The sequence below is a fragment of the Syngnathus acus genome, chromosome 1 (assembly GCF_901709675.1).
Source record: "Syngnathus acus chromosome 1, fSynAcu1.2, whole genome shotgun sequence".
Lineage (NCBI taxonomy): Eukaryota > Metazoa > Chordata > Actinopteri > Syngnathiformes > Syngnathidae > Syngnathus > Syngnathus acus.
Genome location: NC_051087.1, coordinates 16,924,356 through 16,951,470, shown reverse-complemented (window position 1 = coordinate 16,951,470; position 27,115 = coordinate 16,924,356). Strand labels below are relative to the sequence as shown.

The 27,115-nt window shown below is 45.3% G+C and overlaps 1 protein-coding gene and 2 long non-coding RNA genes across 4 annotated transcripts; 2 read left to right on the top strand and 1 right to left on the bottom strand.

Moving 5' to 3' along the window:
- The first annotated feature begins 4,642 nt into the window (after window positions 1-4,642).
- On the top strand, window positions 4,643-26,743 carry LOC119125053. The gene is made up of 4 exons (XR_005098431.1): window positions 4,643-4,653; window positions 6,220-6,225; window positions 9,282-9,283; window positions 26,627-26,743. It is a non-coding gene; the product is annotated as an uncharacterized LOC119125053 (long non-coding RNA).
- LOC119124741 lies at window positions 15,503-16,496 on the bottom strand. The gene is made up of 2 exons (XM_037254991.1): window positions 15,723-16,496; window positions 15,503-15,629 (listed from the first exon to the last, which is right to left on the bottom strand). Exons 1-2 carry the CDS (start codon window positions 16,423-16,425, stop codon window positions 15,550-15,552), a joined length of 783 nt encoding a protein of 260 aa, XP_037110886.1. The 5' UTR covers window positions 16,426-16,496; the 3' UTR covers window positions 15,503-15,549.
- Window positions 18,503-19,390, top strand: LOC119124974. 2 transcript variants are annotated; one of them, XR_005098385.1, is made up of 4 exons: window positions 18,503-18,639; window positions 18,701-18,741; window positions 18,824-18,885; window positions 19,367-19,390. It is a non-coding gene; the product is annotated as an uncharacterized LOC119124974 (long non-coding RNA). The 2 variants fall into 2 exon arrangements; XR_005098384.1 differs by lacking the exon at window positions 18,701-18,741 and having other exon boundaries at window positions 18,512-18,639.
- Window positions 26,744-27,115: the final 372 nt, after the last annotated feature.

The following is a 27,115-nucleotide window of genomic DNA, read 5'->3' as shown; positions in this document are numbered from 1 at the left end:
ACATTATGTACTGTGTGGAGGTGTGGGGCAATACGTACAAAACAAACACAGATCCAATCTTCATTCTTCAAAAGAAAGCAATACGACTTGTAAATAATGCTGATTATAGAGAACCATCTAACCCTCTCTTTATTAAATTGAACTCACTGAAATACAACGACCTAGTCGACTTTAAAACCATCCAACTCATGTACAAAATAAAAAATAATCAATTACCAAACAGTATCCAGAGGTTGTTTGAGTGGAGGGAAAGTACCCATTATTTAAGAGGAACACGTATGTTTAAAAGAGATTTGGTGAGAACAAACTTAAAGTTACATTGTATAACAGTTAGAGGTGTGGAACTATGGAACACCAGCAGTGACGAATTAAAGAACTGTAGTACCTTACCTAAGTTTAAAAAAATGTATAAGGACAAAATATTGACGGGATACCGTAACATGCTGTGAAGTTGTTTAAGTTGCTTTTGTATTTTAATGAGAAAAAATATAGTATATATATATATATATATATATGTATATATATATATATATATATAAATATATATATGTATAAAATGTATATATGTTTTTTTTTTTTTTTCTTTAATATATTGACTATGGACAATTTCTTGACAGAATTAAATAGAAACATGTAGTTACATGGGGTAGAGTCAGATAAGCTTAGGCTTCCTTCTACTCCCTTTTTGAACAAATATGATTTTACGATAAAGGAAAATTATAATGCAATATCTTTTTTCTTTTATATTCTATTGTACTATGGAGTTATCATTTTTCTGTATTTTTATTTTTTTCTTGTATTTCTTTAATGTTCGAAATAAACGTTTTAAAAAAAAAAAAATAACAAATGTTTTTGATATTTTGCCTGAATAGCATAATGACCCTTAGGGAACTATTTAATGCATGCCTGATGTTATTCTAATTCACGGACACTGCCCAAGGTGTCTAAGAATGTTCTGCACTTGATTATATCTTGTGTTTTGATTAATGCTTGATTTGATGTCGTATTTTGCCTAATGCTAGACGCCAGCCTTTGATGACTATTGAAGGTTCTGGATAGAAGGAAAATGTTTTGACTACAAGTACATGGAGTGTCAAAAGAACAAACAAACAAATGCATGGTAAGTGGTGAGTAAGAACTTGCATAGTCAGGGAACATTAACGAATTGATGATGTCACACCCAAAACTTCACATAAGTCCGTACAAAATGACAACATTGGAAGAATGATGTAGGGCCAAGGCGCAACAGTGGGTGAAGTAGGTGCATGTGCAAGAATGGAAGAGAATGTTTACAGGAAGGTCACTTGGAGATAAAACCAGCAGGTGCCAGAGGGAGACAGCCAAGAACCCGGCCAAAGATGATCGCCAAGGCCGAAAGGCGAAAAGGAGAACAACAGCCCCCACACACATCGAATCGCCCATGATCAGCACCCAACCCCACGGAACCAGCTCTCACCGAACCAACTCCCACTCCCATGGAATCAAACTCTTCTGCGAACTTGCCCCACCCCCCTGGACTCATCACCCATCAAACTCGGCCCATGTGCAACTGAATATAAACTGATCAAAGAAGCTTGAACGTTGCCTTTTCTGAATGGAGACTTTTTGATCTTGAGCATTGTCGCACTAAGGGCCCAGTGCTGTATTGTATTTTTCCTGAAAACAGAGCTTTCTTAACAAGACTTGTGATTGAACTCAACCAACCTGTGTAAGTCTAATTTTGTTTCGGTGTATCAGTCTTTTCCTTACACTGAAAAAGAAAACGAACACGCAGAGAGTAAATTGGATAACAGGTGATTGGCTCTGGCTTTTGCCGTGAGGCGCGGATAGTGCGCTCCCCAAATTGTGGACCAAATCCAACACTAGCCATATTGTTAGTGCTGAAGTTTATGTGTAGTTTATTGTACATTTCCTTTATTACTTTTTGTGAATGTTATCCTGTAAATATGTGTTTTATACAATTCTATGTCTGTTTATAGTTTGACGGAGACGAATGAATAATAAACGTCTGCTGTAACATGAACTATAGTGGAGTCTATCTGGAGGGAGTGATAGATACAATCGCCCCTTAAAACCCATGCCAAACAGCGACGGTACTTGATGGCTGTTGTAAAAGTTTCCTTTCACATGTGACGAGCAAAAATAATGATAAAAAAGCTTTCAGCACCTGGTATTCCCTGAGAGTCTCCCATCCATGTAACAACCAGGTCCAAAATGTAGTAGTGGTTGGGACTACTACCGTTTTTTTCCATGTATAATGCGCAAAATTTAACTAATTTATTGTCCTAAAATCTTGGGTGCGTATTATACATGGGTACAACAATTTTTGAAGAAAATCTCCCTCGAAATAAAACTTGAAATCACCTTTCTTCTTGTTTGTTGTCAATCACGCATCGCATTCAGCCATCCTGCCCAACACACTTAGTCAGTAAAATTCAGAATTGACATCGTTTGATGTGATGGTGCAATCCTTGATGGTGTGTTATTGTCAAATATTGTTAGTTTTTTAATCTCCACCGCAAACCGGATATCATACGGAGGCCGCCATTACAGATGCGCAGAACGGATGCGCAAGACACGTCAGCTATATAAAGAGCGAGAGTTCAGTTCTAAATGCGTATTACAGGTAATATTTTATTTCACAACACTTTGCCTTGTTCCTTTCTTCTCTGCTGTTCACTTCAAACACGCTCCATACGAACACAATGCTCTCGTATCAGACGCTTGCTCGATCACCTGCTCGTTTGCTGTCACAATGTACCCTACACAAATCCGAAACATTTCTTCGCTATCGAGTTTGCTAGCGCATGCGCAGTGATACTGACCGGCAGAATAACATCCGGTTGTTCCCAAAGATGATCTTTTTTCTGAAATAATTTTACGTTTACGGACTTAAGTAGGAGTCAAAATTTGGGTGCGTACATGGGTACAGGTTTTTTTCCAGCATCGACATGCCATTTTTAGGGTGCGTATTATACATGGGGGCGCATTATACATGGAAAGAAACGGTATTCCCATAACATTACCCCTGCGAGCATTTTGACGTCTAATAGACGTCTATTAGACGTCTATACGCTACCCAGACGTCTCGGCTAAAACACGTCTAAAAAGGTCTAAAAGAGACGTCTATAGCATAGACGTCTAATAGACATCTATTAGACATCTATACCAGCGGTGGCCAACCCGGGGCTCGCGAGCCGCATGCGGCTCTTTGGCTAGTTTCATGCGGCTCTTTTACGTTCATATCAACATTTGTGTTTATTTTTCGTGCGTATTTGCTTCGCTTGAGTTCAATATGGTATTTTGGTCAAACGCGCATGCGCGTGAGGTGAATTGGTTTTGCCCGCTTTTTTTATGAATGGCGACTGTGACTACGGGGGCCCATTAGGTCCAGAAAGGCTGACAAGACGCTTGCCAAAATGGCAAGGAAAAAATGCACAGCTAAACGAATATATGACGATGAACACAGGACGTTTTTAACAGAGTTAAAGTTGTTTTTTGTTGAACGCTATGGCAAGCCATTCTGCCTGATATGTCGGACGTCATTGGCGCATTTAAAAGCTTCAAATGGTCAGCGCCACTTCAGCTCACTTCATGCCAATATCGATAAGGACTTTGCAAAAGGGACTGAATTTCGCAAGCACAAGTTTGGAGACTTTGAAAAGTCAGGCAGAAAAATAGGTACAGTTTTTCAAAAAAATTACAAAGCACTCAGAGACTGTCACACTTGCATTGTTTCAACTGGCTTGGAACATTGCACGGGCTAAAAAGCCATACAATGAAGTGGAGTTCGTTAAAATATGCCTCAGTGACGTTATTGAAATCTTGTCTCCTGAAAACGACGAACTCAAACGAATGGTCTGTCCCGCCACACATAGTAAGTGAAAAAACTTATTATGTTTTTGTTTGTGGAATTTGTTGAACTGAGAGTTTGTCTTTGTGAGACAATGCACACAATGCTCATTGTTGAAAATGTGGTCTTTGGTCTGTGGTTTTAGTACTGTAGGAGTCAATTTGTCATTATCATGTTGGTGCGTGACATAATAATGTCACAATAAATTTGGCTGAGCAGAGGGGTGTGTGTGTGTGTGTGCGCGCGCGTGCGCGCGCGCGTGCGTGTTTGTGTGCGTGTGTGTGGGGGGGGGTGTTCATGTGTGCTCATGTGTATGATGTGGCTCTTTGCGATGACACAGTAAAAAATGTGGCTCTTAGTCTCTGACTGGTTGGCCACCCCTGAGTTAGAGTATCGCTCTGAGTGATAGTACGGTTATCTACAGTTATAGTGGTTTCCTTAAATAAGTGTTGATAACGAGTTGGACCAATTATCAACATCTCAGTTTTATCTGGGTTAAGACGAAGGAAGTTGAGGGACATCCATTGCTTGATCTCCGCAAGTCCCGCAGATCTGTCATCGATAAAGGCATATATAATTGGGTGTCATCCGCGTAACATTGAAAACTAATACACTGCTCAAAAAAATTAAAGGAACAGTTTTTTATCAGGGTATGGCATGAATTCAATTAGACTTTTCTGATAAGGTTTTGGTAAGGTACGTGGCAGAAAGGGTTGTTAATCAGTTTCAGCAATGCAGCTGTTGATGGAGGGACGAACAGACCTCTACAGGCTAGAGAACGGCAGTCTGACTGCCATTAGGTATCGGGATGAAATCCTTGCACCATGGTCAGACCCTACGCTCGTGCAGTAGGTCCTGGGTTCCTCCTGATCCACAACAATGCCCGGCCTCATGTGGCAAGAGTATGCAGACAGTATCTGGAGGATGAAGGAATTGACACAATTGAATGGCCCTCACGATCACCTAATCTAAACCCGATAGAACACCTCTGGGACATAATGTTTCGGTCCATCAGACGCCGCCAGGTTGCTCCTCAGACAGGAGCTTGCTGATGCCCTTAGACAGATCTGGGAGGACATCCCACAAGACACCATCCATCGTCTCATTAGGAGCATGCCGTGACGTTGTCAAGCATGCATACAAGCTCGTGGAGTTGCAGAAATTGAAGTGGCAGGCCACATCATTTTTTCACTTTGATTTTTGGGGTGTCTATATACTGAGCCCTTTGTAGGCTGAAAACTTTTATTTCCATCAAAAGATGTGGCATCCTTTTGTTCCTGAGACATTAAACTGTCCATATCAGTATAGATATCCACCATTTATTTCCACCATTGAAATCTGATGTGTTTTCAAAGTGTTCTTTTAATTTTTTTTAGCAGTGTATTATATTTACGTATTATGTCCCCAAGCGGAATCATATAAATGTTAATTAGAATTGGTCGGAGTACCGATCCCTGTGGGACACCACACGTAACATTCTAGAGCTCAGACGACGTATTGCCATGGACCACTCGGTGCGTCCTGTCTGATAGATAGGAATAGAACCAGCCTAGTGCTGACCCCGAAATACCAACACAACTTTTAAGACGCTCGAATAAAATATCGAAGTCTACAGTGTCGAAGGCAGCACTAAGATCGAGTAGTAACAATATCGATGAAGTGTTTGAATCCATAGCTATGAGGAGATCATTAGTCACTTTAGCAAGTGCTGTCTCAGTGGAATGATTAGCTCTAAAACCAGACTGAAAAGATTCATATCGGTTATTGGCGACCATGTAATCAATAAGCTGCTGCGCTACTACTTTTTCAAGAAGTTTTGCTATTAATGGGAGGTTTGAAACTGGCCTATATTTACTGAGACAGTCCGGGTCAAGATTGTAAAATGTTGATGAACCCAACAGTCGGCAGTAATGCGGACTCTGTGCCGGTCCGTCGTGGTGAAGAGAGAGCTGAGCCAAAAGGTAAAGCTCTCAATTTATCGGTCGATCTATGCTCCTACCCTCACCTATGGTAACGAGCTATAGGTCGTGATCAAAAGAACGAGATCCCGTATCCGGGGATACAAGCGGCCGAAATGAGTTTCCTCATTTAGAGATAAGGTTAGAGATAAGGTGAAAAGCTTGGTCATCCGGGAGAGACTCGGAGTAGAGCCGCTGCCCCTCCACGTTGAGAGGAGCCAGATGAGGTGGCTCGGGCATCTCATCAGGATGCCTCCTGGACGCCTCCCTGGGGAGGTGTTCCGGCCATGTCCCACCGGCAGGAGACCCCTTGGACGACCCAGGACGCGCTGGAGAGACTATGTCTCTCAGCTGGCCTGGGAACGCCTTGGAATCTCCTGGGATGAGCTAGATGAAGTGGCTGGGGAGAGGGAAGTCTGGGAGTTCCTCCTAAAGCTGCTTCCCCCACGACCCGACCCTGGATAAGCGGAAGAAGATGGATGGATGGATGGATGGATGGATGGATGGATGGATGGATGGATGGATGGATGGATGGATGGATGGATGGATGGTCTGACTCCAAATGTATTAGAAAATCCATATGTCGTAAAGTGTTGTATTATTACTGTCTTCCACTATCTGTCCTACACTCTCCCTCCTTTTGAGGCTCGGCAAGCCCATGCCTCATACCTTTTTGGAAAGATGTGTCCTTTACTACATTTGATTCTGTCATCATTTAATTTGACCATCTTTCCAAAACGCTACTCAGTTTCCCAGTTCACACATCTTCTGCATGTGTTACTGGTTCTCCAGTTTTTTCTTCCTATTTTTTCCTCTAGTTAATTATCAATCCAAAAGCCACCCTTTTTTTTCTTCGCACTAAACTCGCTCAAAGTCACTCATTCTTCAAAGTTGTTCTGCTAATTTTCCCATAGTAGTCTCCAACAACTTCAAACATTCACTGTATTTTCCTTTCATCCAGTCAATCGTTCATCTTTGCTCATTTGCATCTCACACACAGCCTCCATAGCCTTTCCATCACAGATAGGTTTCACTCTCTTCAAGCTCTCTTCAAGCTCTTCACACATTCATATATCATTCTCAACTCACATTCCTCATCCTAATTTTTCCTGTCTCAAGGTCCCTGATAAAACAATCCACCAATCTAAAAAAAAAAAACCTCAACACAAAATCACGACCAGCAAATTAATCAGAACATTTTTTGTTGTTTTTAAGTTTAACTAACTCAATCTCTCAGGTTTAACTCATGTAAAAGTTTGTATAGTCTTATGATACAACCAAATTTAGCATTGCAATGTCTTAAATTCACAATTTTGCTTCATTCAATTCCAGAAAGCATGTTCTCTCTTTCTCTCGAATTTATCATCAGGGCTAGACAGTAATTCAATGTTGACCAGTTTCTGCCCACAAACCTCCTAAACAACACCTAAAATGTCTTTTTTTTCCTTTCCTTAATTTTTCAAAATTATTTTTGTTTTGCGGTGCAAATCGAATAGACCACAATCTAGTAAATTTCTTTTAGCACTATTTTAGCCAATTTCATCATTTCAACACATAGACAAACACAGACAGCACACGAACAACACAAGGGCCCATAATAAAAACACAGTACACAAACGACATCAACAAACAACGCTGCGCAAACGTCATCCTCTATTTTATCATATTAGTGGCCTTTATCCTCCAATATGGTTTGGAACTTGTATCATTGGGCATACATCATGCATTGTCTATATTTTTGGAGGAAATTCAACATCATTGGTCATACTTCTTGTTTGTACAGGAGTTCTAATAATCTGACCATGACATCTTTTGCTATTTTACAGGGGAGGGTTCAGGTCTTTTAAATTTGGATACATGTTTTCCATAGGAGCGGAAGGCTCCTCTTGTTCCCCTGCTTGAGCTGCGGCCTTGAACAGTGCGGCTGCGCACTGGGGCCTCATTGCCTTCCGGTCTGACAAACACTTGCGGCCTCATCACTTTTCATCTTTCTATATTTTGTCTCTTGAATTTGCTCTCTTCTCTCCTGTGACACTTTCAAACACTTTCTAGCACATTTCAATTCTCTCTCTTTTCTACCCTTTCTCAGTCCCGTTTTCTTCCTACCCACACTCTCCTCCAAAACTTCTACCACTATCTTCCACATTTCAACTTTCAACTTTCCTTCTACTCCATATTTTTTCTTCCACTTTGGCATATATCGCATACAATTAAGAAATCTACTCGCCATTTACTTATCATCTCCTTCAAGAGCTCCTTTATTGGGGGATTCACAGTTTTCATTTCCCATCTTAATTTAGTATTTTACTTTTTACAATTTTTTCTTTTTCATTTTTCTTTAAGGATCCTCAATGCAGGTTTGAATTTACCTTCCAACTAATTACTAGCCTGTGTTATTGCCGTGGGTTTTTGCTAGTACTGCTTTTTAGTCAATTTATCCTACCAGTCACACTCTCAACCACACAAACTCTAGCACTTTCTTTTACTTTCAGGCCTATTCAGGATGGGTGTAAAACCCTCCCAAACAGCTTGGAAAAACGGACAAAAAAGAATCTACGCCCTTCTTCGATTAACGAAAAAGAAGCTCTGTTTTTTCTATCCCGTTCCTTCCACTAGGACTCGAACCCAAGCTGTTTCTTGGCTCGGAAAAACAAAGAAAAATCTACGCTGTTCTTTGATTAACAAAAAAGAAGCTCTGTGTTTCTTAGCACGTTCCTTCCACTGGGACTCTAACCCTAGCCCTATCTCATAGCTCGGACAAACCAAAGCCGTATCTCATAGCTCGGATAAACCAAAGCCGTATCTCATTGCTCGGACAAACTAAAGCCGTATCTCATGGCTCGGGCAAACAAAAGCCGTATTTTGTGCACTTTTCACTTAAACATTTCACATTAGCACTTTTACATCACATCGGCCGTTAACTTACTTGACTCTCGGTTCGTTGCGCTTCCGGATCCCGTCAATCCACTGTTGTCAGACGAAGGCAGACCTAAGATGCTGGCCCAGCGAAGAATTTTCTTCCCAAGTCTTTCTTTACCAGGTCCTGCTAATGAACGCTGACCTGTCGACAGTGTGCAGCACGTCCTCCTCCGTCCGTCAGCAGCGGGTATGTTGGGATCCGGGCCACGGCACCAAAATGTTAGAGTGTTGCTCACTCTAACGTCTTTGCAAGAACCACAGGTGAGACAGTTTGGCCATTTTACGCTTGCAAGCAGAGATGCCATCAGCACTCTGTGTGGTACAGAGGTGCTTGAAGAGCAGTCTGCCTTTGGTCTCTTGCAAGAGAGTATTTATTGAGAGAAAACAGTGTGGGGGTGAGAGTGGACAGGTTTGGTGAACCCCCGGCATCTAGTCAAATCAGAGCAGCGGGTGTTTTACGACATTGGGGTAAACAACTTTGATTGCTTCCTCTGCAGCTGGTCAACCAGTCCAGAGGTCTTAGCACTTTGTTTACGATGTGGGAACAGAAGAAGTTCGATTGTTCCCCTCAGCAACTGGTTAATCAATATAGTCTACATTCCAACATAATCATACAATCAAGATAATTTGTCAACCCTAACAATGTTTGTAAGAAATATTCAATTGACGAGAACGTCCAGACATAAAGGGTTACTTTTAGCATTCAATATTTACCTGCTCATTTACACATACTAAATTTGCTTGTTGTGGGATGAGAGCTGAGCGATAAAGGTGCCTGTGTGTCTGGGAGTGTGTACGTGTGTGTGTGTGTGTGTGTGTGTGTGTGTGTGTGTGTGTGTGTGTGTGTGTGTGTGTGTGTGTGTGTGTGTGTGCTTGTGTGCGTGTGTGTGTGTGTGCAATATGAATGACCAAAGTAGTTTGAGATTGGGGTGATGTGATCACAATTGAGGATAAGATTCCTCTCACCTGAAAGTATGTAGACATTATAAATTAGTATAACTAAGACTGGTAAGTGATGAGTTCTGACCTTACCTAGTTGTCGTGATGAATTTGAGGCACCATTGACAACAAAATAGTTCAATGGAGAAGGCCCATATCAGTGCCACAGCCGGCCGGACAAGACACGACCAGCATGGAACATTAAGACGATGGACAATATGATGTGTGATGACTCTGGACTCACCCGATGGTGTGACGGACTACGTGGACGGCGACTGTATGTTTGCGACAAGAGCGAACCGTTGTTCTGGTTATTTGTGTCACTTGATTTTATTGCAGCTTCAGCTGCCAGCCAAGGAGCGGAATGTGGATTGGTTGTGTAACTTGTATTCATTTTTACAGGTTGTCGATTGCAGTCTTGGAGAGTTTTGTGTTGAATCCACCCATCCATCCAACTTCTTTCGCTTATCTGGGGTTGGGCCATGGGGGCAGCAGCTTTAGGAGGGAATCCCAGACTTCCCTCTCCCCAGCCACTTCATCCAGCTCATCCTGGGGGATCCCAAGGCGTTCCCAGGCCAGCTGAGAGACATGGTCTCTCCAGCGCGTCCTGGGTCATGCCCAGGGTCTCCTACCGGCGGGACATGCCCGGAACACCTCCCCAGGGAGGCGTCCAGGAGGCATCCTGATGAGATGCCCGAGCCACCTCATCTGGCTCCTCTCAACGTGGAGGAGCAGCGGCTCTACTCCGAGTCTCTCCCGGATGACCGAGCTTCTCACCTTATCTCTAAGGGAGAGCCCGGACACCCTGCGGAGCAAACTCATTTCAGCTGCTTGTATCCTGGATCTTGTTCTTTTGGTCACGACCCATAGCTCGTGACCATAGGTGAGGGTAGGAGCATAGATCGACCGGTAAATCGAGAGCTTTGCCTTTTTGCTCAGCTCTCTCTTCACCACGACAGACCGGTACAGAGTCCGCATTACTGCCGACACTGCACCAATCCGCCTGTCGATCTCGCGCTCCAACCTGCCCTCACTCGTGAACAAGACCCGGACATACTTGAACTCCTCCACTTGGGGCAGGATCTCATCCCCGATCCGGAGAGGGCATTCCACCCTTTTCCGACCGAGGACCGTGGACTCGGATTTGGAGGTGCTGCCCCTCATCCCGACCGCTTCACACTCGGCTGCGAACCGCTCCAGTGAAAGCTGGAGATCACGGCTTGAAGAAGCCAACAGCACCACGTCGTCTCCAAAAAGCAGACATGATGCTGAGGTCCCCAAACCAGACACCCTCAACGCCTTGGCTGCGCCTAGAAATTCTGTCCATAAAAATTATGAACAGAATCGGTGACAAAGGGCAGCTTTGGCGGAGTCCAACCCTTACTGGGAACGAATCCGACTTACTGCCGGAAATACGGACCAAACTCTGGCATCGGTGATACAGGGACCGAACCACCCGTATCAGTTGGCTGGGCACCCCGTACTCCCAAAGCACCCTCCACAGAACCTCCCGAGGGACTCGGTCAAACGCCTTCTCCAAGGCCACAAAACACATGTGGACTGGTTGGGCGAACTCCCATAATTCCAATAATAGAACACCGCTCGGGTTCAGGGCGGGGGGGGGGGGCGTTCCTCCCAATCACGTCCTTCCAGGTCTCACTGTCATTGCCCATGTGAGCATTGAAGTCACCCAGTAGAACGATGGAGTCCCCAGAAGGAGTGCTCTCCAGCACTTCCTCCAGGGACTCCAACAAGGGTGGGTACTCTGAGCTGCCGTTTGGTGCATAGACACAAACAACCGTCAGGACTCGTCCCCCCACCCGAAGGCGGAGGGAGGCTACCCTCTCGTTCACCGGGGTGAAGCCCAACGTTCAGGCGCCCAGCCGAGGGGCAATAAGTATGCCCACACCTGCTCGACGCCTCTCACCGTGGGCAACTCCAGAGTGGAAGAGAGTCCAGCCCCTCTCGAGAGGGCTTGTACCAGAGCCCAAACTATGTGTGGAGGCAAGTCCGACTATGTCTAGTCGGAACTTTTCTGCCTCACACACCAGCTCGGCCTCCTTTCCAGCCAGAGAGGTGACATTCCATGTCCCAAGAGCCAGCTTCTGCAGCCGGGGATCGGACTGCCAAGGTCCCCGCCTTTGGCCGCCGCCCAGCTCACTTTGTACCCGACCCCTTTGGCCCCTCCTACAGGTGGTGAGCCCATGGGAAGGGGGACCCACATTTTCTTTTTGGGCTGTGCCCGGCCGGGCTCCATGGGCGAAGGCCCGGCCACCAGGCGCTCGCCTTCAAGCCCCACCTCCAGGCCTGGCTCCAGAGGGGGAACCCGGTGACCCGCGTCCAGGCGAGGGAAAACTAGGTCCTTATATTTTACTCGTCATAAGGGGTCTTCTGAGCCGTGCTTTGTCTGGCCCCTCACCAAGAACCCTTTTGCCATGGGTGACCCTACCAGGGGCATAAAGCCTCAGACAACATGGCTCCTTGGATCATAGCACGCAAACCCCTCCACCACTCACGGAGGGGGTTTTGTGTTGAAGTTATGAGAATATGTTGTTTTATATGATGACTTTGTTGGTGACGTTGTTTTCAGGACAGAATCGGCGGGCCCCAGGTTCCATTTTGTGTCTGATTTTATTTTAATACTCGATGTCTATGAAGTTTTTGATATTACGAGTGTCCTCTGTCAGCAGGGCTGTCTGCCCAGCGACGGAAGTGCAATAATTTTGTTTGTGTTGCTGAGTGAGTTGTTGTCAGTCAATTTCAGGGACTTGGGAGCGACGTTATATGATTATATTAAACCCAAAACAAGTTGTGTTGCTTTGTTTTAAACAACCATTGATCCGTGTAAAGTGTCATTGGGGCTATGGAAGAACCTAAAATATAAGACAAAATTAAATCCATCAAATATAAAATATTAAACCCAAAACCATTCTGTAAGTTGTATAAATAATGTACAGAAGTTGTGATGCTTTGTTTTGAACAACCATTGATCCGTGTGAAGTGTGTTTTTTTCTGTAACCTGATATTAGGGTTATGGAATAACCTAAAATAGACAACAAAATTAAATTCATCCATCCATCCATCTTCTATACTGCTTGTCCCCACAGGGGTCGCGGGCGTGCTGGAGCCTATCCCAGCAGTCATCGGGCAGTAGGCGGGGGACACCCTGAACTGGTTGCCAGCCAATCGCAAGGCACACATAGACGGACAAAAATTAAATCCATCAAATACGAAATATTCAACCCTATACCAGCTGTATATTGTATAAATAATCTACAGAAGTTGTATTGCTTTGTTTTAAACAACCATTGTGAAGTGTGGTTATTTCTGTAACCTGAGGCCAAAATTAAATCCATCCATCCATCCATTTTCTATACCGCTTGTCCCCACCATCAAATATGAAATATTAAACCCTAAACCAGCTATGTTGTATAAATAATGTACATAATTTGTATTGCTTTGTTTAAAACAACCAATGATCCCTGTGAAGTGTGGTTATTTCTGTAACCTGATATAGAAATCTATATGAGGTTATTCCATAGATGCCAAAATTAAATCCATCAAATATGAAATATTGAACCCTAAACCAGCTGTAATCGGATGGGATTACAATGTTGTATTGCTTCGTTCTAAACGCTAGGGGCAGACACGTGCATAAATTGTGCGCCACCGTATAAAAAACAAGGAGAAGAAGAAGTGTGCAGCGCAAGTAAAGTGGCCTATGGGTTTGAGCCTATTGCTTCTAAAAACAAAATCAAAATAAGACACAACGGAAGGCTTGTATCTGTCGTGTTATCAAAGATACCAGTGAGTTCAACTGTAGTTTGATGTGACGACAGCCACTTTATTAACTTCCAACCTCATGCTCTGCAATCCTTCCACCACCTGTTCCCAGTCTCTGACGTCATCTTCCCGTGCCCCCTCTGGGGATTTCAACATAAGAGCTGTTATTAACACCACATCTCCCTCTCCTAGAATCAATGGGTAGACTACCATTGATTCCACAAACCTCAGAGAATTATTCTGCCTCTATAGCTGGGAGGTTTGTGACTACCTGAACCTGAACAAATAACTAAACATTTACTTTAGACCCTTAGGTAAACATTTGCAACTTAAACAAAAATTCACTCCCAACATCAAACATAAAATGTTCTGAGTCTCTCTCTCACAAGTTCAGCTTGTTTGGTCTCACCACCGCTCTCCCAGACCTGGTTCTAGGAGTAGGTCGTGGTTCAGGTGCGGTGTGCTGCGGTGGCTCTGAGGAACTCTGTCCAGGAACACCCTCAAGGGATTGCGGTGTATCGTCATGCCGCTCTGGTGATAACCTCATAGGGATAAGATGACGGCGGTTTCGCCTGACAATCCCGTCGGGTCCCTCCACAATATATGAACGTGGAGTAGGGTGACTGTCAACCACAACGCCTGTGGCTCGTTGATCTGTGATCCATACTTCCTTCCCAGGATTGAGCTTGTCAAGATTCCGTGCCCGGTGTTGCAGGTTGTAGCGTTGCGCATCACTCATCCTCTTCTCCCTCTCCTTGTGAATGACTGCCTCACTGTCCGGCAACATCGGAGTCAGCAGCGCCGTCGCACGGAGCCTCCTGCCCATGAGCAGTTGTGCCGGACTGTAACCATTCCACAGTGGGGTTGCCCTGTACGCTAGCAGCGCAAGGTAAGGGTCAGCTGCTTTCTTCAAAAGAGCCTTAACAGTCTTGACCGCACGCTCGGCTTCCCCGTTGCTCTGGGGATATCTCGGGCTACTCGTGATATGCCCGAAGCCATATGACCCTGCGAATGCTGTAAAGGCCGCACCTGAGAACTGAGGCCTGTTATCTGTCACCACCATCTCTGGGATGCCATGGCGTGCAAAGATTGATTTCAGGTGAGTGATGACATCTGTTGATCTTATAGGCATAAGAAGAGCAATTTCTACAAATCTGGAAGCATAATCAACAACCAGCAAGTAGTTGTCCCTTCCCAGTGTGAACAAGTCTGCTCCTACCTTCCGCCATGGTCGCTCTGGGTATTCTGATGGCATCATTGGCTCCATGCTGTTCTGTCTCTCCTTGCAGCAGTTTTGGCAATTGAGAACCAACTCATTCAGCTGTTGACTCAGCCCAGGCCACCATTGTCGTGCACGCTCACGACACTTAACCACTCCCAAGTGGGCTTCGTGTAGTCTGGCGAGAAACTGGTTTCTCATCACTGCAGGAATAACAAGCCTGCTTCCTTTGAGCAAGAGTCCATCTTATACTGTGAGGAACGCTCTTTCTGCCCAATACAGTTTGAGTCCTGGTTCAGTCTTGCTGTGTGCAGGCCATTCTTCTCCACACAATGCCATCACCCGTCTGCAGACACTGCTCCCTCAGCTCATCCAAGTACGCAGTGCTCGCTGGCAAATTATCCATCACGGTGTCCACGTATATTTTAGTATCCTCAAAGAGCTGTCTCTCATCCCGAGTTACTCCACCTGCGACAGGAGCCCTTGACAATGTATCCACCGTCCATAGCCTCTTCCCCGGGACATAAACAATCGAGTAAGAATAGCGCATCAGACCACCCCAAGGCGCTCCATACGGGACAGTTCCTGCTTCACCTTGTCCATCAGTGGCAGCGGTATTCTCCTTGGTGTTTTGAGTGAGAATGGTTGCGCACCTGGTTTCAGGCTGATTTTGTATGGCTGTCGCATCTCCCCAATTCCCCTGCATATCTTCAGGTAGTTTTCCTTCACTGCCTTAATCGTGATGGTGTCTAGACGTGCCACCAGCTGTAGCCCGTTGATTGCAGGCCTCGCAAGCAATGCAGTGTGCAGGTGTCGGATGACATACTCTCACCTCTTTCTCTCCTCTTCTCAACAACAGTTCGGCCATGCCCACAACGTCAAGTGGACGACCCCCTGGTCCCTTCAGGGTTTTTGTTGTCTCTCGGAGAGTGGGTGGATCTTTGTCTCTGTAGATCTCCTTGAACACAGTGTGAGGTATGACTGTGACGTCAGCACCGGTGTCAATCTTGAACTGCACCATGAATGTCTATGTCAACCAACCATGGATCACCTTGCTCTGCTGATACGCTACCAAGAAAGCGTTCATCTTCCTTCTCTTGTACCTCATGGACAGCCTTAGCAGACTTGCACACGCGGCGGTAATGTCCCTTCTTGCCACATGAATGGCATGTTACATCATTTGTGGGGCACTCTCGCGGTGAGTGGGACTGTGAGCTTCCACATTTGTAGCACTGGATTCCTCTCCCCCTCTCCTGTTGCACGCTCTGTGCCCTAGCCTGGCTCTTAGCAATTTGGGGCACTCTGAAATTTGACCTATTGCCGCTCTTACTTACTCGGTCTACAGACAAAGTGCCACTTGTTTCTTTGGCCCATCGAAGAGCAGACTGTTGCCGTTTCACCTCTTCACTCTGTCTTGCCATGATTGTAGCGCTCCCTAGCGTCAGCTTAGGATCCAGCTGCATTCGTTCTGACAACTTGGCATCCAACAGCCCTACAACAAGTCTATCGCTAATTAGCTCGTCATGTAGCTGCCCGTAATTGCAATGTTCAGCCAGCGCATAAAGAGAAGTTAGAAAAGAGCCCACCGTTTCATCCTCCCCCTGCTTGCGCAGGTTGAATTTTGCCCGCTCGTAGATCACATTCCTTTTCACCATAAAGAAGCTCTCCAGCCCATCCCGCACTGCCGCATATTCAAGCCTTTCATCCTCCGTCAGAGCCAGTCCACGCAAAATATCATCAGCTTCATCGCCCATGCAATACACTAGCGTGTTTACCTGATTTTCCTCCGGACTAGCATGTACGCTACTTGCCACTGAAAATCTCTCGAACCTACTCATCCATCTGGGCCAATGACCTCAACCGCTTCTTTGCTCGCTTCGACGCTCAGAACAGCACTTGCCCGCTGAAGGCCACTCCCCCTTCCCACGAGCTGCCCCTGTGCCTCTCCGCCGACAGCGTGAGGAGGACGCTTGCCGCTATCGACATCCGTAAGGCGGCGGGCCCGGACAACATCCCGGGTCGAGCGCTGAAGGACTGCGCTGGTGAGCTGACGGGTGTCTTCACGGACATCTTTAACACTTCCCTGCAGCAGGCCATCGTCCCGTCGTGTTTCAAAGCTGCCACCATCGTACCTGTGCCGAAGAAGCCTGCTCCGTCCTGCTTCAATGACTACCGCCCCGTGGCACTTACGCCCATCGTCATGAAGTGCTTTGAGCGGCTTGTCTTGGAGCACATCCGGTCAGTTCTCCCCCCCACCATTGACCCCTTCCAGTTTGCGTACCGAGCCAAACGGTCCTCTGAGGATGCCATCTGCTCTGCCCTCCACTCGGCCCTCACCCACCTGGAGGGGAAGGACTCGTATGTGAGGGTGCTGTTTGTGGACTTCAGTTCTGCCTTCAACACCATTGTGCCGCAGCGTCTCATCAGCAAACTTGACAAGCTGGGCCTCAGTACCTGCAACTGGCTACTGGACTTCCTCTGTCAGAGGCCACAGGTGGTACGTGTTGGCGACAAGATCTCCGCCAGCATCACGCTGAGCACAGGGGCCCCCCAAGGCTGCGTGCTCAGTCCGCTGCTCTTCACCCTCCTGACGCATGACTGCGCTGCCACCTGCAGCGGCAACCGCATAGTGAAGTTTGCTGACGACACGACTCTGGTGGGTCTCGTCACCAAGGGAGACGAGACTCAATACAGGCTGGAGGTTGACCTTCTGACCGCGTGGTGCAGGGACTACAACCTCCTGCTGAACGTCGACAAGACCAAGGAGATTGTTGTTGACTTCCGGAAGGGTCACGCCCAACACCTGCCGCTGACCATCGACGGTGCTGTGGTGGAGAGAGTGAGCAGCGCCAGGTTCCTGGGGGTGCACATCAGTGAGGATCTCTCCTGGTCCACCAACACCGCGTCGCTGGCGAAGAAGGCCCAGCGCCGCCTGTACTTCCTTCGGAAACTCAGGCGAGCGGGGGCTCCTCCGGCCGTCATGACTACTTTTTACCGCGGCACCATTGAGAGTGTCCTCTCCAGCTGTATTGCTGTCTGGGGTGGCAGCTGCACTGACCAAGACTTGAAGGCCCTGCAGCGCATTGTGAAAACGGCTAGTAAGACTATTGGTGCTTCTCTCCCCTCCTTGAAGGACATTTACACCTCCCATCTCACCCGCAAGGCGACCAAGATTGTGAGTGATGTGAGTCACCCCGCTCACTCTTTGTTTGAACTTCTGCCCTCTGGGAGGCGGTACAGGAGCCTGCGCTCCCGCACCACCAGACTTTCCAACAGCTTCGTACTCCAGGCTGTTAGGATCCTGAACTCGCTCCCCCTTTCAGCGTAGCGTCCTGTTCTTGCTGTATGCTCACTGGCTCGGTTTTGCCCCTCATGTTTAATGGGTTATTGGTCTGTTATTTATTCATCGCTCATTTTATGTATTTTATTTTATTTATTATTTATTATTTATGGTTTGTGCCTTCTTGTTTTTGTTTTGTGTCGCCTACTTGTATGTCTCGTCACCGTGGGATGGAGGAAACGGAATTTCGGTTTCTTTGTGTGTCTTGACATATGAAGGGATTGACAATAAAGCTGACTTTGACTTTGACTTTGACGTAGTGGTTTTCTTTAGTAAAAAAAATCTCAAGTGAATAAAATCTTTTAGAAAATTTATAACTGTACATATAAGGCATATAACTACCTACATTTTAAAAGGAAATGTTATTTTTGACAAGAGGTTATGCCGTATGCATTTACAATTCATATGTGAATTCAAAACTAATATAAATAATGACATTGCTTTCGCAGATGTCAGCAGCTCGCTTTCAAAAATCGCCATGGCTATTATAAAACAAAACAAGATCAAACAGTAAGTATAGATCACAAATTTGAGATTTTCTGATGGCATGGCAAAGATGTAATTTCCCTTTTTACCCATGTTGTGATTTGTGACTCCAGATTTAGCTCAAGGAGTGGCACGTGAAAAGGTAGGTTTTTATTTTCTGGTGTCATTAAAATGTGCATCTAACTTTGTTTTGCGCTCAACAGGGCTTGGAACTCTAAGGCAAATCACTTCAAAAGTTAAAATTGTGTTGTGTCATGTAATTAACAGCGGTTAATGGGTGAATTGTCAAATCAGACATCTTCTCTTTCCCTTTCCCTCTTTATCAGACTCCAAGCCTGGAGAAAAGAGGAGCATCTTTATTAAAAACTGACCGGACGGACTCCACAAGGTACTGATTGATTTTTGATTTATTCTTGATTGTAGAAGTAATCACAACTGCCTTGCGTTGTCTTTGGAAATTGATCTGTTATTCGTGGTTTGAATATACTTATGTATGCTTAGCTACTGTCGAGCATATGCAAAAAGCGTATGTCGTAATTGCAATCTTCAATATGGAACTTGCATTTATGACATGTCATTGCCTTGCCTTTCACACTCCGGAAACCGGGGCGGATGTCAAAGTGCAAAATAAAACCCAGGTTTACCCTGTACATTTTCATCATTTGGATAACAACTTGTAGAACAAGCAATTTTATCAGTACTATTTTAAAATAACGTGATTGGATATGTACAACAGCCAAATTAAATTGCAGCACATTCAAAGGCACAGACAGAATGCCATCATTTTTCTTTTCAAACAGGGCAAAGTTTATCATTGGAGAATGGTTCATTTGAATCTTGCAGCTAATATTTGCGTCATTCTTCAACAGCTAGGAAGTGAGTGTGAAACGCCAGGTAAAAGTTTTTTTTGTAGGCATTAGTCATTTAAAAAGAGGTCATAGCTGCAGTAATTTAAGTGAGTATATTTGTTAGGGTAGTGTTCACTCTAACTTATTTTGCAAGAACCACACTGGAGACAAGTTAGTCGTTTCAGACACCTGCAGGCGGAGAGTTCACTCGTCGCTGTGCTTACAGCGATGGTCGAATGAAGTCTGAAGTCAGGCCTCATCAGGTGCATATTTATTGAGAAGAAACACAGTGGGGTTGAAAGTGGGGGTGTTGGAACACAGGATGGGGTGTAGCCGCTCCCCTGCTGATCAAAGCATAGCAGGGGGCCTTTTACGACTTTGTGGAAACAAAGCAACTCTGATTGCTTCCTCTGCAGCTAGTCAATCAGGTGAAAAGAACTTAGCACTTTGGTCTACTACTTTTGGTAAGACAGGACAAGCTAGGTAAATTATCACAGGTTACATTCCAACATAATCATACGATGAAGATATTCCGCAAACCCTAACATATCCCCCCTGTTTTATCATATGAGTATGTCAAACCCGATCAATCAAACATAAGAAAGAAAATACAATGACAGCAATAATTTCCAGTGAAGACGAGGTATTTCCCTCAATGCTCCAGTCCAAATTTTGTGTGCAACTGAAAAACCTGCGGCCAGATTAAATGCAGGAAAAGAGTTACACGGCCCCTCTGCCTTAGGCGACCAGAATGTTATCAATAAAAAAAAGAAAAAGAAAAACACAGAAACAGTACATCATTGTACCCATCACTTGCAAGGCATTTTCGATGGTCAAATCATCAAGTTTCTGTAAAATAATGCCGAGCTAAACAGCATCTACGCAATCCACGTCTCGCAGCACATCATAGTCATCACATCCGTCATCTCTAAGAAGTTGTATATGCACTTGTGCCACGGTAGAAGACACAAACCTTGTCACAGCAGACTTCAAACATGGGATAACACAGGTCGTAAACAAGCACAACAATACCAGCACAGCAAGCACAGGAGTCACAAGTTTCAACAGCAACTGCCACCACGCGCCAGAGAATAGCCATGAAAAGAAATCCCATTGATGTGGGATGTTATCCTCCGACATGGCCTGCTGTAAATTCCTCAGTGAGTTCATGGCTTCCTTGATGTGCGTTATCTCCTGGGATGTATGTGCAACAGGAAGTCCCAATGATGTGGCACACACCACCTTGTGCTGCCGTCAACAAGTCCAGAACCATCCTGTTTTGCAAGACCATTAGTCTAATAGCCTGGATCTCTCTATTTTGTCCATCATCGACTTGCAGTGAGAGGTTCACAAAGGATTGAAAACGATAGTTCAGTGTCTCGATGAAGAGAGATTGTTTTCCAACTCCGATCCAAGGAAAAAGCGCATGAACAACTTTGTTTCCGACAGGCCATATTTTATGGTCGTCCGGAACATTTGCACCCCAGACAGGGTCATGGGGGTCAAAGGTTGTAATCGCCCTGCGGCGACGTCCAGAAGAGTTGTGTGCTGTCGTCAGCTGACGATGTTGTATCCTGTAGGTGTGGTCTGTCACCCACACTGGTGCACACACTCCTGTCCAGTTGGCGGGCAGCATCGGATAAACCTTGTGACCACAAAGCCACCAGCCGTTCTGTATGAAGTATGTTCCGTTTGATGGTGCAGCCATGTTGGTCGGAGAGCCCTCACCACCTGAAATGGCTCTCTTATCCTGACACTCAGTGGCGATGTCCAAAGCTCCCATCCAGTTCCCTCCTGGAGAGCAGTCTCTGTCAATGCATTTGTGGGTCTCACTTCCTTGGATGTAACACGTATAGTTCACTCCAGGTGGCCGGTCTGTGAAGGCCACCTGCGGCAGTGTTCGTCCTTTAACAGTCACATTGAGATTTGTCCAGAAAAGCTGATCACAGGTACCTTCCGCAAGTCCAGGGCGGGACGGGTCGGCATCACTGACTGTGACAGCACGGTGTTGATATCCAACTCCTCCCATGGATGCCATGCATTTCGCTTCAGTGACATTCATTGCTCTGGCCTCCAAGTGAACTTGTGTGGAGGACGGAGGGAGTTTGGAACACACATAGCAGCCCTCCTGTGTGTGCGATCTCACAGTGAATTTGACATAGCGGTACCACGTGTTGGTTTCGTATGGGTTTCTCGGGAAAGTTCTCATCGTGTGACCATCGTTTTCCACGGTCAACATTGTCAAGTGGTCTGTCCAGTTGAGTCCATAGACCATAGCACGCTCCAACCACAACGCAGCAGAGGATCCATCTGGCATATGGAGCCCCGTTGCTACTAGGATGGCAGAGACACCGGGACATCCCCTCGCCTAGCGGAGTGGGGATCGTTGTTTTCTTCACCAACATTGAGACGTCCCACCCTAAACGATAGGACTCCTTTGAAGTCAGACTTCCCCCCACTCCGAATTAGGGGTCCAGCACTCTCTGCAACTTGCAGTGGCTGAGGTGAATCCAGCTGGGCCGTTCAGCTATCTTTACTGCGGTGGCGGTAGTCAGCAGGACTTGGAATGGTCCTCCTTACTGCGGTGGGGGTAGTCAGCAGGACTTGGAATGGTCCCTCCCACCGTGGGCTGGCCCAGCTCTTTCTTTTGATGACTTTGATGTAGACCCAGTCTCCTGGTATGACGGCGTTGTCGACCTGTGAGGATGAAAGATCAGGCGGCAGTAAATTTGCATTTGACACCTCTGTCAGTCTGAGCGTTCTGATCATGTAATCTGCCAGGGACTGTTCTTCGTCTGCTTCTTGCATATATTGTATCATTCACCAGTTAATTTTATTGCCCTTTTGAATTGGGCAAATAAGAGTGTTTGCGAGAAGTGTTTGAGCACTTCCGAATGACTCCTCCTGACCAAAGACCATTTATGACAGAGGCTATCCCATTTATTGCCTCCTGTTTTATCGGAGATTCTCTGATCTTGGTTACTGTAGGAACGGACCTTAAGTCCTGTAGCAGATGGTTCCTTTGCCCATCCCCTTATCAGTTAAATAATGTTGATTAGCCAGGGAAACGCATAAGCGCGTGCCCTTCCAAACAGCTACACCACTTCCTCATGGCTTCTTCAGTCACTTTTCAATCATCTTCCAATTGTTTACAGCAAAAGTTTGAGAAAAAAATCTAACTCAATGGTACAACGCCATATGTATTAGAGAATCTATATGTAGTAAAGTGTCGTGTATATATATATATATATATATATATTTTTTTTTTTTTATCTCCCACTCTCTATACAACATTCTCCCTCCTTCTGAGGCTTGGCGACGCCCATGTCTCACACCTTGACAAACTGTCTGGGAGGATGTGTTCTTTACCACATATGACTCTATCATCATTTAATTTGATTTTCCTTCCAAAACGCTTCTCAGTTTCCCAGTTCACACATCTTCTGCATGTGTTACTGGTTCTCCAGTTTTTTTTTTTTCCTAGTTAATTAGCAATCCAAAAGCAACCTTTTTATTTCCTTTATGTATTTATTTCTTCCTTAGCATTTAACGTACTCAAAATCACTCTTTCTTCAAAGTCGCTCTACTAATTTTCGACAGTAGAGTCCAACAACGTCAACCATTCAACCTGTATATTCCCTTCATTCAGGCAATCAGTCATCAATGCTCATTTGCATCTCACACACAGTCTCCAAGAAGGAGACTTTCTATCACGTCGGTCCCAATTCATCCAAGCTCACCACACAACATTCACATACTGTTTTCATCTCAAGGTTCCTGATAGAACAATCCACCAATCCCAAAAAAACTCAACACACAAAAAAAAAACTGCTGGCAAATCAATCAGAAGTCTTTCTTTGTTTTTAAATTTGAAGAACCCAATCTCTCAGAATCAGCTCGCATATAGAAGTTTGTATAATCTTATAACACAACCAGTCAATTATTTCTATTAAATGTGAACGTCTTAAATTCACAATTTTGATTCTTCCAATTCCTGAAAGCATGTTCTGTCGTTTCTTACTTAACATGCACTAGTGTGGATCAGTTTCTGCTCGCAAACAGATTTCTCCCTTTTCCTCTCATTTTTATCTTTCAATAGCGTTTCTGTTCTGCGGTGCAAATTGGATAGACCACAGTCTAGCAAATTTCTGTACACTAAAAGTGTGGCCAATTTTCATCATTTTAACACACATGCACAGCTCTCGCGCGCGTAAGGTAGATCCCAGCACCAATGATTCGTCACAGGCTGGCCATTTCCTGTGGTCGATCATGAGCTGGTCCCTCCCACGCACACGAGGACAGCACATTCTAAGTTTTATTTATCTTCTAGAAGCCAGTTGCATTCATTTACCACTTGATTTGCAAATTTTAACTTTAGTGTACATACACAATTTGATCTCTGGTCATTTGTCATTGGGCATACAACAGCATTGTCATACTCCTTGCATGGACAGGAGCTCTAACAATCTAAAAACGTTCTAATAATCTGACAATGACATGTCTTGCTTTCATATGGACATCTGTTATTTCTTCCTCTGTAGGAGCACAAGAGATCACAGGGGAGGAATCTAGTCACGCTGACAATTTGGCTTTTCCTCTGCCCCTTCCTCCACCCTTTGATAGGTGTCGTTTTGCCTGACGACACTCTCTTGCGAAGTGGCCCCGTCTCCCACAGTTCCAACAGTTGTCAGAATCTGATGGGGGTTTTGAGTTACATTGCGGCCTGCGACCTTGTTGGCCTCTACCTCTTCCTCTGGCCTGCTAGGACCCATGAAAGAAGACTGTTGTATCTTCATCTAGGTCAACATCATCATCATCGAATGGGGTGCCACTGTGCACCCAGAATTCTTTTTCAAATCTTAATTGAATGGCGGTCTCATCACTTTTTATCTTTCCAGGTTTTGTCTCTTGAATTTGTTCTCTTTTCTCTTGTGAAGCTTTCAACCACATTCTAGCACAATTCAACTCTCTCTCTTTTCTTTTCTTTTTCAGTCCCTTTGTCGTTCTATCTACACCAGTGGTTCCCAAAGTGGGCGGTACCGCCCCCCTGGGGGCGGTGGAAAGATCTGGGGGGGCGGTGAGGAAGAAAGGGGCGGTAGGGGGGCGGTAGGGGGGCGGCAGTCGATTTGTACACAACACGCCGCTCTGGCCCAGTCAGATCCGACAGCATAGACTACAAAAGCAAAAGCTCAGGTTTGTAATTTCAAGCTTGTAATGTTCCGAATTTTATCTTATAATAAAAACCGCATTCAGGCGGTCAACATCATCTTGAGTTCAAGTCAACATGAAATTGGGGACTCGCCAGAACGCGCCGTGTTGTGTTGTGTTGAGCTGGTTAGGGCAGTGGTCCCCAACCACCGGGCCGCGGACCGGTACCGGTCCGTGGGTCACTTGGTACCGGGCCGCCAAGCCGCACAATTTTTTTTTTATCGACGATCAATTAATTCAGGTCAAGACACTCGTCCCGGTCACGGGACATGTTTCCCCAGTCGAGCCTGCAAAGCTAATATGTGGCGACAGGCTAACTAACCAGGCAGTGAAGCATTCAAAACTGCTTCAACACATGGAGACCAAGCATCCTGCAATAAAAGACAAACCTTAAATCACTTCGGGTGTCATTGTCTCCGATTACGTCTAGATGGGACCGGCTCGTTTCTGAGAAACAAACTCAGTGCTCCCACTAATTCAACGTAATGGTAATGATATTATAAATGTATTATTTATTTATTTATATAAATGTATTATTTATTTATATAAATGCCTGGGGGGGGCGCTAGGAATTCACTGGGGACCCAAAGGGGGCGCCAGCCTGCAAAAGTTTGGGAACCACTGATCTACACCCTCCTCCAAAACATCAACCACCATCTTCCACACTTCAACTTTCAACTTCCCTTCTACTCCATACTTTTTCTTCCACTTTGGCCTGTATTGCATACAATTAAGAAATTTACATGCCATCTACTTCTCATCTCCTTCAAGAGCTAGGGATTTACCGGTTTTGTTTCCCATCTTAATTTGGTATTTTAGGTTTATACAATTGTTTTATTTTTATTTTCTTTGAGGATCCTCAATGCAGGTTTAACTTGACCTTCCACCAAATTCTCTTTGCAGTCAATTTATCCTACCAGTTGCACTCTCAACCACACAAACACCAGCGCTTTTTATTTTTAGGCCTATCCAGGATGGGTGTAAAACCCTCCAACACAGCTTGGAGGAACGGACAGAAAAAAGAATCTACGCCCTTCTTCAATTAGGAAAAAGAAACTCTGTTCTTTCTTAGCCCGTTCCTTCCACTGGGACTTGAACCCAAGCTGTTCTTTGGCCGGAGAAACGTACAAAGAAATATCTACACCCTTCTTTGATTAACAAAAAAGAAGCTCCGTGATTCTTAGCACGTTCCTTCCACTGGGACTCTAACCCAAGCCAGATCCCTCAGCTTGGAAGAACAGACAAAGAAGAATCTACGCACTTCTTCGATGAACGAAAAAGAAGCTCTGCTTTTCTTAGTCTGTTACTTCCCCTGGGACTCGAACCCAAGCTATATTCCGTGCACCTCTACCTTTTACGCGTTTCACAACAACACAATCACACAACTTTAGGGCGTTAACTTACTTGTCCCCTGGTTCGTTGCACTGCCGGGTCCCGTCAATCCACCTCTGTCAGACGAAGGCAGACCTAAGACGCTGGCCCAGCGAAGGATTTCCTTCCCAGGTCTTTCTTTACCAGGTCCTCCTAATGGACGCTGGCCCGTCGACGGTGTACAGCGCGTCGTCCTCCGTCAGCCAGATGGCGGGTATGAGGGTCCCGGGTTTCGGCACCAAAATGTTAGGGTAGTGTTCACTCTAACTTATTTTGCAAGAACCACACTGGAGACAAGTTAGTCGTTTCAGACACCTGCAGGCGGAGAGTTCACTCGTCGCTGTGCTTACAGCGATGGTCGAATGAAGTCTGAAGTCAGGCCTCATCAGGTGCATATTTATTGAGAAGAAACACAGTGGGGTTGAAAGTGGGGGTGTTGGAACACAGGATGGGGTGTAGCCGCTCCCCTGCTGATCAAAGCATAGCAGGGGGCCTTTTACGACTTTGTGGAAACAAAGCAACTCTGATTGCTTCCTCTGCAGCTAGTCAATCAGGTGAAAAGAACTTAGCACTTTGGTCTACTACTTTTGGTAAGACAGGACAAGCTAGGTAAATTATCACAGGTTACATTCCAACATAATCATACGATGAAGATATTCCGCAAACCCTAACAATATTATTTGTCTTTCTCTTTATTCTCAGAGTTTCTGAAGGTCATCGTGGAGCCCCTTCTGGCAATCCCTGGGCTGAGGAGCCTCAACTCTCGTTCAGAATGTGACGCGGAGAGTGGACGGTGCCCATGACTGATCTGGAGACCTTTGACATCAAAGTCAAAAAGTCAAAGTCAAAGTCTGCTTTATTGTCAACCTCTTCACATGCCAAGACACACAAAGAAATCGAAATTACGTTTCCACTATCCCACGGTAACAAGACATAGTACACGACATACATACAAGCAAACAACACAAAATAAAAACAAGAAGGCACAAACAATGAATAATAACAGTGATTAATAAATAAACAAATAACACAATAAATAAATAAATAAGAGGAGCAAAACGGAGCAAGTGTGCATACAGCAGACAGCAGAATATAGCGCAAAAGTACAGGACGCTACGCAGAAGGGGGGAGAGAGTTCAGGATCCTAACAGCCTGGAGTACGAAGCTTGACATGATGTCCAAGGAAATAAA

Excerpts from the sequence above, each read along its gene's own strand:
- LOC119124741 (XM_037254991.1), bottom strand. The coding sequence starts at position 16,425 with ATGGGCGATGAAGCTGATGATATTTTGCGTGGACTGGCTCTGACGGAG. Across the intron at positions 15,630-15,722 it reads TAGCGTATCAGCAGAGCAAG|GAGATCTACAGAGACAAAGA; the intron begins GTGATCCATGGT and ends ACTGTGTTCAAG.